General features: G+C 37.3%; 1 protein-coding gene across 1 annotated transcript in view; it reads left to right on the top strand.

The window, feature by feature from the left end:
* ZFAT (zinc finger and AT-hook domain containing) overlaps window positions 1–12,404 on the top strand; it is a 106,676-nt gene that overhangs the window by 31,537 nt on the left and 62,735 nt on the right. The window contains exons 3-4 of the mRNA XM_068396230.1: window positions 3,013–3,273; window positions 11,739–11,912. Of these exons, the coding sequence (XP_068252331.1) occupies window positions 3,013–3,273; window positions 11,739–11,912 (435 nt within the window). The remainder of the gene's footprint in view (window positions 1–3,012; window positions 3,274–11,738; window positions 11,913–12,404) is intronic.

Below are 12,404 nucleotides of genomic sequence, written 5' to 3'. Positions count from 1 at the left end.
TGATTCTGCTTAATTTCTTTTCGTTGGATAATCTGATGATTGCATTGTAAATGAATGAAAAGAATGTTGTGGTTGCATTCACTCTTCAAATCCTGGCATTTAATTATTTTATAGTAACCTGAGCAGTATCCACATCTGTGTTCCTCATATTATGTTTGACATGTTGGCAAACTGACCTTGTTACAGGTTGACATGAAGATAAATGTTGTTTGTTTGCTTGTTTTAATTTCATGTTAATTTCTTTAACTCAAGGCACCAAATACTGATTGCTGCAATTGATGGATATTAAAATATCGTCAATGGTAGCAAAGAGAAGTTTTGAGAGCACTGAAATCACCCCTCTCTTTTTGGCTGATAATTGACAAAACTGCTTTCACTGGAGTGCAGTAGCACAGAAATTCACAACACTGCTGAGGGAGGGCTGCAAAAACTTAGGTGAAAGGGTTGCTTTTTTCCTATTCGTAATGAGACTTTTAATGTTCTTATTACATTATATTTAAGCAGACAGGTGCTCAATCACTCCTATAACAAGACAGAATGCTTTCTTTTTCACTTGATATTAATTACATGATTAACTCAAAGCTATGGTCTCTCTATGTGGGTTTTTGTTTGCCTGGTATACTTAAGGGAAATGTTGAACAGATTTTGAACAAGATGCTGCCACCACCTCCTGTTCTCTTGCATCATCTTCCCTTAAGATTCCTTAAGGTCATTTATTTTTCCATATGCTCTAAGTCAACCAATTTAGTAAGGTCTTCTGGCACATGTACTTGAAAAGTATTAATTTTTTTTCATATATATATTCTCTTCTTTCATGATTTTTCAGACTCTTACATTGTCAGTCTCGATTTATCAGGCAGAAGGTAGGCTATTGGCTTGATGAATACTTGATAAAAAGCTTTAGACAGCTCTTAATCTTTGTTCTTCATATACACTCGTTTTGCTGAAAGTTTCTGGAATAGGGGCAGGAGAAATTTAAGTTTCTCATAAGAGGTACAATTTATGTGTAGTACTGTCAGACTTAGCTTGAATAATCTCAAGATACTTTCAAGCCTTTGGAACTGCAGCAGCTGCTTAATTACTGGGCATTTCTCTCTTTTAACCCAGGAGACATATTTCATACTTCTTCCATCTGTGCTGTGCGAAAATCCTCAAACCAACAGTTAAAGTATGAAATTCTGAGGGGAATAATTTTATTGTTATTTAGGCACAAGTCTCAAGATTTGAAGGTATTTTAGTGTCAGAAAACTTTAAGGGAAGTCTTTGCTGTGACTACCATAAGCTGAGACATGCATGAGACTTAAATTTGCTTGGTTTCCTTCTGAGCACTAAAAACAGAGTTCTTAGCAAAATTTTAGTATGTGCCAGTCCTTTGTCTTTGCCTGTAATATTATGAAGATGGTGGCTAACAGGTGCTTCATACCTGTTCTATTTCACTTAGCAGATTTTAATGCACATTATACTCTGGGATTTTTTTTCAATTACGACAACCATATCAAGCTCTTTTACCTTTTAATTCTCAAAGCTGGAATTCACTGCTTGTAACTGAAGATTCTTAAACTGGGAGCTTGGTCACCCTGGGATGCAGAGATGATTCAGGCCTTACGTGATCTGAACTGCACTCTGGAGAGTAGTTTCTCTGTTCCTTCAATATAGACGACAAATACTAACTAATTTGAGAGGTCAAGTGTCTAACACTAGATAAAATTAATCCTAAAAGCCTGCAAGAAGCCTGGCTGTGTCCTCTTTCTCCATATACCATCAGGAAGGCTTTTCTAGATGTATCTTTATGCAGATACGCAGAGTGGATCCGATACTTCACCAGATGTCTGCTCAGACTTTAAAAGATCATTTAAATGCTACCATGCTTTGCTGTTTGTGAACTGGCAGTTTCTTGCAGAAGAGCAGGTTAAAAGTAAATAACTAAAATGTATAGTTTTTATCTTGAGATAATTTCTCAAGAAGCACAGTATAAAGAAGTGCAAAAAACAAGCAAGCAACCCCCAAGATTAACAAGGAAGAGACTGACAGAGACTGATTCTTTTCATTGTATTAAACTATTAGGTAGAAGTAACTTACAGCTAGGCTGAAATCTTCTAAAATAACTCGATCACTACCCAGAAAATTCCACTCTTCCCTTTGAGTATCTACTTTTTTTTTCTTGGGATCTAATTGGTTTGGTCAGTGAAGTCTACAGTTACATCTCTGAGTGGATGATAGCAAGTTGGCTTTTGAAGAAACTACAGCAGTGATGAGAGAAATCTTAAGCAGGAAGGACGAGTGTGAAGTTTTTTATGTTGTCATGCATTTCGATGTTCGCTACATCTCATTGATTTTGTCAATGTTGTCTCTACAGAAATATGGAAGTGTAAAGTTTTGTTGTATTTATTAAGAATTGTGGATGACTTCTGATTTTAATTATTTAAAATACACACTATTGAAACATTTTTTGCATGACTTTGGGGATTTATTTGTTCCCAGCAACTTTTTATACCAACTGTTGGCTAGAAAATGCTAACAATAAAGAACCACAGGAAATATTAGAGAGTAATTGTTCAATTTATTAAAAGGACAATGAGCTTTTCGTTTTAAAAGATAAATTGTTTTTCTCTGAATACATCTCAATACTTAAGCAATTTCTTTGAGAGTTATTTAAATTAAAAAGGCTTGTTGTAGACTGCCAGAACACAGTAGAGTAACTTTGTAGAATATGCATGCTGATACAGTTATACAACGATCTAAAAGAGAGCTTGCAGTGTAATTTCTGTAAAACTGTGGCACTTTGATATCTGCTGATCTCAGTAACACAAATGCTTTGCAGCTAGCAGAAATGCCAACAAATACCATTGCTTAAAAATAAGTTTGTGTGAAACTAACCTTGTTTTGAGCTTTGAGGATAGAGGCTCTCAAACTTCATTTAATATTCCTATTTTTCAAAGATCAGATGAATATTAGCTAATTAGCTGTGGAATTTAATTATAGCTTCTTTTTAACTTTAAGTTTCTTTTCTAGAACTTCTTGTGGTGAAGAGGAAAAGGGGCAGACCAAAAGGGTCTACTAAGAAGTTTTGTGTGGATGAAGATGTGGCAGAAAATAACCCTGTTCCAAGTGAAGAAACTCCACCTGGGACAGAAGAAGGACTGGAACTGTCTGAAGTCTCACCAGGCAGTTTGGAATGTAGGAAATGCAATCGAAAGTTCTCCAACACACGTCAGCTGAGGAAACATATCTGCATTATTGTTTTAAATGAAGGAGAGGAAGAAAGAGATGGAGGTAAGAAAATATGCAACAAAAATATCTGAAGTGTGTTGTGAAACAGTGTGTTTCCATGCTGTGACCTGATTGGTAACAACTCGTGGTGCCCAGTGTTAATTTTAAATAGGATGGAATTGTCTGTTTCTTTTAACACAAAAATCATGTTGAAGCAAAACTGAGAATAAAGTCAGACAAAGTATTTTAATTTTTTTCAAAAAGGTCAAAATGCTTATTGCACTAATGATTGTCTTAAACTCCCTGAAATGCTGCTTTTGCATAAGCAACTGTTCTGTTTCTCACAAAGAGGATGACAGTTTTCCAGTGAGAAGTGGTATGGACCACATAGGTTCTGTGGCCCATTTTTCATTGCTGCTCAACTCTTCTCTTAATGATTCCTCACATTATGTTTTCTTTTCTGACTGCTGCTGGGTATTGAACTTATCTTTTCAGGGAACAAATTAGAAAGACAGCCTGATCTTCCCTGTGTTGTAAGAGTCAATTTAGAGCCCATTGTTTTATCAGTAGTTTTTTTCTTGATGTGCTTTGCTTTGCATTTATTGTCACTGTAGGTGGGCATCTGTTCCAAATTAGCACCTGTCTTCATATATGTGTTTATGCAGTAGGTTTTCTAAGCTTTAGCTATACTCAGCAAAGATCAAGTCAGTACTTCAGGTTAGCCTGTGGAGCGACATAGGGTTAGCTGAATTGCTCGTAGGCTCCATTGACTGTGTCAACTAGAGCTCTGTCTGTAATGCCAGTTTAGAGATGTAGCTTGTGGGTGCTTTAATTTCATTTAATTCTAGGTTATTCTGTCACTGGTTACTGATTATTGAGAGATCTTTCTGTAGCTTCATTGTCATCAAATGGTGTTGAATCTAAATGTGTCATACACAGATAGTGGTGTAGCTATGTCAGCACATAGTATTGCGGGTATTACACCAGGTATTTATTTTGTGTGTGTGTATAGTGTTCAACAAATATTTCGGTTACTTGAGCAGAAGTGGTCGATACCAACTTTTTCGAGATTAAACTATCCTTGAGAGAAAAACTTGAAATCACACTTATTTTGGTGTGTATGAGAAAAGAAGTACTGAAACTTCTAATTTGATGAGATTTCTCTATTGCTGAAGTTCTTAGAGCTAGATGGAGAATTTAATTGAGGGTCTCTGAACATTCCAGAGTTACAATATCTTCTTTCTTACTTCAGACACAGTAGTTCATAGTAGATGGCTAAAAATCATAAGGAACTTCGTCTGCCAATTCTTCTCCCTTAGTCTTTGACCTCTTACCTAATACATACGGGTTGGTTTTTTTCCCTTTTTTATCCATGTCTTTCCAACTTGAAATTACTTTTATCTGTTTTCCGAATGCTTCTGGAATTTTTATGTAGTACTTTTTTACTACTTTATCATGTTTTTATTTCTTGCAAAGTTTAGCACCGTATGGACATCTGATTAATAATCAAGTATGTTTTCACTTTTTACTGGGTCTGGCTGGGATGGAGTTATTTTCCTTTGTAGCAGCTCATACAATACAGTGTTTTAGATTTGGGACCAAAATAATACTGATAACACACTAATGTTTTAGCTATTGCTAAAATATGTGAAATATAAATATTGAAAAGGTATATATTGATGTTCTGTGTGATATACTTTATTGAGAGGAACATAATATATGTTTTGAGCTGAAGCTGAAATATTAGGAAAGGTTTCCAAGTAATAAAATATTTTGCTATCTTTTATAGATCTACAAGGGAAGTCTTGAAATCCTTATCGTGTTGGACATTTAAAATTACAATGAATAATTCACTATAAAGCTCTATTGAAACTGCAGTATGTATTGGTCAGAGGAATAATTGGTGGATGTAATAGGCCTCTGCTGTTCTTTACTTCTGTGATTAGTGATCCACATGGATCTCTCAGAGATCAGTGTCTCGTTGATAGTTCTGCCACTCATTCAGGAGACACCAAGCCTTACTGGTTACTGACATCCTCTGTGCACCTAATTTAATTCTTTGATGCGTAATGGTTGACTTCACGTGGTAGGCCCATTCACTAAAACAGCGAGAAAAAGGTGTGTGTTAATTTTTTGCACAGAATGAAAAAATGTCCAGTGGGCTTACAAATCCCCCAGGTACGTGCTTAATGCATATATTTTTAAATGGAGGGCTTATTTGCCTAAGAAAGTTGCTGTGATTTAAGCAGAGCTCTGTGTACACCTATTTCTGTTTTCAATTTAGTTTAACCAAATAAAGGTTTTGGCTAATGGATTGGATCTGGCTGGCTGGAGGTACTGCCATCCATTCCTTTTGTCCTAACACAAAGCTACAAGAGTTGAGAAACTTCCTGAACAGCCCTGTTGTCTTCACCGTGTCTACTCCCAGCCAGAAAACGGAGCTGCTTCAGCCCCCGCCGCTGGGATGGGATGGGTTTGGGGATTTTGGCTGTTGCTGGATTGGATCAGTTCCCCAGCAGCTGCCTCTAAACTTGCTTGTTTTGAGAGATAGACAACAGGTAATTATTTTAACCACCATCCCTCTCCCACACTGCAGCATACCTGAATCTCTGGCAGATATGAGAGGACATTTGATGGCTGCGGAATGGGATTTGGGTGGAAGACAGATTACAGCAGTGGACGGATTCTCTTCTCTGGAGTGAACCATACATTCCTGCTGAATTAGGAGCCTGCATAATTCTTAAAGATGGCACTTTGGGCCGTGGTTTAAGCTGGTTTTGCCATCAGCTGGACTCTAATTTAAATGAATTCTTTCTGCGAGTAATATGTCAGTCTCTGCAGGAGAAGCAATTGCATGCGTTTGTTTTGAATTGCCTATTTACTTCTTTCAAGCTGCTCTCTGGCTACTATGAAATACCGGCATCTTTTAGGGGATAAAAAATAGTAATTTGAATGAAGAGTAGTTTAGAACCATGCCAATTAGGGATGTGTAGCTGTGCCTGCAAAATGTCGTACATCCAATTACGAATGCAGAGAGCAGTACCTTCAATTAATGACTCAAATAGGGCCATGGGACGGATGAACGATGTAGTTCGACGGGACTCGGAAAGCAGGCATTCATTCAGAACTGACAGTAGCTTTACTCACTAACGCAGACACGACCATTTCTTAAACGTGTTAGAAGGCACAGGCACGGCGTATTCCTTGCACAGACAGAAGCAGGCATTTAAATTGCCTGTCGCTAGATCGGGGAGGGCAGTTTATTCGTCTGTTGTGTCGAAGTGCCAGCTGACAAAGTGCTAAGCTGACTGCTTAGCAAAGGAAATGCAGAGTGAGGCAGTTTGTCTAAATAAATCTGTTTAGGAGCAAACAAAGGCTCTTACTGCTTGCAGAAACTTTGCTTAGCTATTCTAAGTTGCATATACTCCATTTGCTTATAAATCACCTTAAAATCACTTACAGGTGTTCCTTTATAATGCAACAAGAATTATTGTATTATACAGGTGAATTGTCCTAGTTGTGAGAGACAAAACACTTGTTTTGACTCTCTGATCCACAGTGGTAACACTTAAGTCATTTTTTGCAGGAAGACAACTACATTACTGATGAGATGGTCCCCTATTATGGAAAAGCAATGTGAGCCCTGTGGCAAAAGTTGAAGCTCTTGTTTTTCATTAAAACATGCTTTTATCTCCCTCTTAATTCTTTCCGAAAGCACACCTTCTACTTCAGGGCTTTTTGATGTAGAGAGAGGTCAGGAAGAAAGCAGCTATCATTGATAGTTAAGATTTTTTTGTTTTGTTTTGGTGATTTAACAGGGAGTGTTGGGTTTGGGAGTTTTTTTAAGTCTCTTTCAGGTTACACACAGACTATGAAACAGTTAACGTTTGTAATAAATATTATTGGCAACGTGTGCAGCCCCAGCTCCTTATCAACAAATCGCTTCTGGGAGATGCTTGTTCCTCTCAGAAAGGGGAAGAATGGGGCTACTGCCATCAACATGCATGAATTAGTGAATAAATTTTACCATTAAAGTATCAGAACTTGACCACTCTGTAGAGAGGAGACAATTTTTTTTTTTCAGGTATCATGTGAGTGTTGACAATGTTCACAGAAATATTCAGCACTAGTTGAAGATGTGAGAACAGCAGATTAGTTGAATTTTCTCACTTGCCTGGTTTTGGCCAATATATGCGTGGACTTTTTTTGTGTTAATGGAATTTGCATGACACTCAATACCTTCCTCGCATCTTTGCAGACACTGAATGTAGTCTTCCTGTTAGTTGCTGGGTGTTCTCAGCTCAAATTGTGAAGATGGAACTTGAGATTCAGCCCTTCGTTTGAAGTGCTTACCAGCTTTGGGTTTCTTAAGAAAACATTTTCACAGGGCTGTAATCTTCATATTTAGTGCTTAGCGTCTGTGTACAAGGTTTCTATGCATATGAAATAGCAACATTTTAATAAAGAAATATTTTTATATTGCAATTCTGTATATTATTTTAAAAGCTTTCTGAATAGCGTTTTTGGAGTTCTGTTTTGAAAGCAGGGAGTCATAGTCAACTATACTTATTGTAACACGTCCATTCTTTTCCACAGCTTTTACTCTTGGTCCAACTGGAGGAACTGGCAAACTGATCTGCCTGATAGAGGCATGTTAGGAAAGAAAAACAGCAGGAGACATTTGTTAGCTTGTTACTGTGGTACTAGTTATTCATTAGTGGGGATCACTAACAAACTCAAGTCTGTGGTTCGTCCTTTCCTTCCTTTTCTATTTTTTAGTAGAATTCCAATATGCTAAAGTAAATAGAGTTACAGTTTAATGCAAAAAACATGAAAAGGCAATAAAATGGTTTTGTCATTTTGTTTCAACCACTTTGTTCACTCATTAAACTGACTGACTCTTACTTTATAACGGTTAGAAAGGAGGATTTAGGAGTAGGGTGCTTGGATTCTGTTCATATGCCTACTAGGAATTCATTATGTAATCCCAAGCAACATGGAGAAAATTCTGTTGTTCTCATCACAGCTTTCCTTTCAATCTGTAGTTCTGGATGTCTTTTAGATAAAACATGCAAAACATGACTTTTTTTCACAGGTATATCAAATTTTTTTTTTTCCTTCCCCTTAATACTATCACTAACTCTTACTGTCCACTGAAAAAAAGCAGAGTAATTAACTCAATTAATTTTTGTATTTGTTGTTTAACAGTATGTGAAGTAGCCTCAGGGTAACACCATTTATTAAGCAGCTTACATTCTTTGTGTATTCTGATTCTTTATGAGAAGACTTTCTTCTCTTGGTAGCCTGGTCCTGCTGTGAAATTTGTGACAATTCATTTTGTTGTTGGTAATAAACTAACAGAGGCTGAAATGTGGAAAAATGTGTTTGTTTCCTCCCACCCCTATTCAACACACCAAAAGAAAACACTGCACAGGCAGTTTCTGGTTGAAGAGGATATTTCTTTATATTCAAATATCACTTTAAAGTATTGCTGTGAGATGTTGGTGTTAGAATTACATGGTTTCAATATCAATAATTTACAACTATATTAACGAGTTAAATGGGGACATAATGAGACCCTTTATACATATAAAGCAGCAATATTTTCCAAAATCATAGAAACCTACAGAGAAAAAGGTAGTTGAGAAGAGGGATATATCAAGGAATTTATCTAATGAAATTGAAAAAATCGTTACCAGGCACTGAAAAGCAGGAGGCTCTCAGGGCAGAGCATAATTTTCTATAATCTAGAAACTAGAAGCTGGGGCAAAAACATAGCTAATGTGACTCCGTAGAAAGATTACTTGCTAACTATGTTTGAATTCAGTTTGCTATGTGGTTGTTGCTTATTCTAGGTATTGTAAATATGAATTTAAGATTTACGGGTTAGCATCAAGTCATTAACAGTTGTCAGTATACACACTTCTGCCTCAGTATGCCTGAGAAATCTAAACTAATTCCTACATACCTTGTTTCCTTCTGGTTTTGTATCTAGTAAAGAGCTTGCAGTTTATCCAGGTGGTAGTTACATGATCAGTCCTAACTGTGGTACTTCAGTTTGTGCTTGTGTCCTTCACTTCTTAAGGAATAGCCAGCGCTTTTTAATCCTTTGTTCCATTAAGGTAAGACCATGGGAGACAGACTTGTTTGAAGCTCAGCTGAATATTAACAAAATATTACTGAAATTAAAACACAGACATTTCCATGTAGCATATATTTCCACTGCTTTTGCTATTTACATGCTATAAACAGCTCTAGACACACTATACCTTTGCTGTTTACTGGTTTTTATTTATATATTGTTTCCCTATTTCAGTAGAGCAGCTACAGCACGTTATGAATATACATTGAATGACTTATTCCAGAGATTGTGTCAGCTGCTTTGTATTCAGAAATAAAAAATCCAAAATTCAGTGGGTTTATTTATAATTTTCTGTCTTCAATCAGTTTTTGCTTTCCTTATTCATTGCCTCTGGAACATTTGCATAATGCCTTAATTTGCCAAGAATATTTTCTTTAGCCTGCATTTTCTACCACTTCATCTAATATAAAGAAATTTTGTTGGTATAAACTTGCAACCCTCTGTTTTTATTCTTTATGCTGATAATTCTTTATATATAAGGGTTTTTATGTTTTTATTTATTTATTTATTTTGGGTTTTTTTTACCATTTCGGTAAGGAATTCCTCATTTGCTTTAGAGAAAAAATAGCTTCAAGGAACAACTGCGCTAGTTATTCTTATTTCACATGAGTGTTTTGAATACAACTATTGCGTTGCTTTCTAGTTAAGGTGCAAAGTTATCCAGTTAAAGAATCTGAAGAAATTCTAAACTGCAACAGATAAGGATGATTTAAAAGTGCAGGTCTTCAAAATGAAGAGTTACATAGCAGGAGTTAGGTGGAACCAAAGAACTGTTTTGAAGCTTAATTCTTCTTGAATCTACATTGAAAAGGAGAAGTATGTTTCTGGCTATTGATTCAGAGTAACAGTGGGGGGAAAAAGCCTAATCCAGAGAGACTATTGGAGGACTTTCCATTAAATAAGATGGATAATGAATCTAGTATGAGGAGAAATAATCCTAAAGTCATCAGAACAGTTACATCACACAGAATCACACAGAACATTAGGGATTGGAAGGGACCTCGAAAGATCATCTAGTCCAATCCCCCTGCCAGAGCAGGATTGCCTAGACCATATCACACAGGAACGCGTCCAGGCGGGTTTTGAATGTCTCCAGAGAAGGAGACTCCACAACCTCTCTGGGCAGCCTGTTCCAGTGTTCGGTCACCCTCACCGTAAAGAAGTTTTTCCTCATATTTATGTGGAACCTCCTGTGTTCCAGCTTGCACCCATTGCCCCTTGTCCTGTCAAGGGATGTCACTGAGAAGAGCCTGGCTCCATCCTGATGACACTTGCCCTTTCCATATTTATAAACTTTAATGAGGTCACCCCTCAGTCTCCTCTTCTCTAAGCTAAAGAGACCCAGCTCCCTCAGCCTCTCCTCATAAGGGAGATGTTCCACTCCCTTAATCATCTTCGTGGCTCTGCGCTGGACTCTCTCTAGCAGTTCCCTGTCCTTCTTGAACTGAGGGGCCCAGAACTGGACACGATACTCCAGACGCAGCCTCATCAGGGCAGAGTAGAGGGGGAGGAGAACCTCTCTTGACCTGCTAACCACACCCCTTCTAATCCACCCCAGGATGCCATTGGCCTTCTTGGCCACAAGGGCACACTGCTGGCTCATGGTCATCCTGCTGTCCACTAGGACCCCCAGGTCCCTTTCCCCTACGCTGCTCTCCAACAGGTCTGCCCCCAACTTGTACTGGTACATGGGGTTGTTCTTGCCCAGATGCAGGACTCTACACTTGCCCTTGTTATATTTCATTAAATTTCTCCCCGCCCAACTCTCCAGCCTGTCCAGGTCTCTCTGAATGGCTGCGCAGCCTTCCGGTGTGTCAGCCACTCCTCCCAGTTTTGTGTCATCAGCGAACTTGCTGACAGTGCACTCTGTTCCCTCATCCAAGTCATTAATGAATATATTGAATAGAACTGGTCCCAGAACCGACCCTTGCGGGACTCCGCTAGACACAGGCCTCCAACTGGACTCTGTCCCATTGACCACCACTCTCTGGCTTCTTTCCTTCAGCCAGAAATGGAAAGGAGGAAAATAATTTGTTCATTAATGGTGAAATCGTAAGAAATTCTACAATATTTGTAGAATTTCCACAAAAATTCACAATAATGTCAAGATAATTTGACATAATAAACGTTTCTGAGATTCCTTTTCTTAATTTTGAATTTTTCTTTATTTTGTCTATTTTCTCTATTTCTTTAAGTATCACACTGCTTTTATTAAATAGAGGGGAAAAAAGTTCCCCTTTAGGGACTCATGCAGCATGCCTTGTTTTGATAACATGTATTTCTTCGTACAGTAGCATTAATTTTCTCCTAATCCCTTCTGTTAGTGACTGTGTTACCTGTATTTCTTTTGTGCATAGTTACATTCTTTTTGATGTTTGCTCTTTAGGTAATGATTCTGACGTTGACCTTGACAGGAAGGAAGATGAGCGAGAAAAAATTCCAAAGAGGCCCAGAGTTCAGAAAACAGAGAAGACTCCATCAACTAAGGAGACTGAACAGGTTTCAGGAGCTAAAAATCCTATTATAAGTGTTGTTTTGACAGCCCATGAAGCTATTCCAGGTAATGATCACTGATTGGATAATCAAATTCAGTTTTGTCCATGCTGACATTGTATAAAATAGTTGTTGGTCTAAGACTGAACTGTTTAGGATATTTATTAGCTAGAAAGTATTTAGTAGTATTTGGTTATCTTGATACAGAATCTCTGCACCTGGCAGCTGCATCATTTTAGAACTACCATCACATTTCTTCATAGGTATGACAAATGTTGCACCTGGGTCTAGTTATCTACACTAACATCAGTTATGTTTAGTCTGTGAGTGGTTTTAAAGAAGAAACTGAAAAAATCAGTGGCCAAGGAAAAGGAAAGTATTTTTTCCCTGTAATATCTTTATTTCAGCTCTTGATTTATGTGCATGTTTACGATGAATGTAAATTTGATTATGAAAACACAGACAGCTTAATATATATATAATATTTATGCATACAAATAGTTTGACAGAAAATATATATACATATTTGAAACTCAAGTAAAGTTCCTATATAATGATT

This window comes from Nyctibius grandis, chromosome 3 (genome assembly GCF_013368605.1).
Source record: "Nyctibius grandis isolate bNycGra1 chromosome 3, bNycGra1.pri, whole genome shotgun sequence".
Taxonomy (NCBI): domain Eukaryota; kingdom Metazoa; phylum Chordata; class Aves; order Nyctibiiformes; family Nyctibiidae; genus Nyctibius; species Nyctibius grandis.
This window is presented reverse-complemented; position numbering and strand designations above follow the sequence as displayed.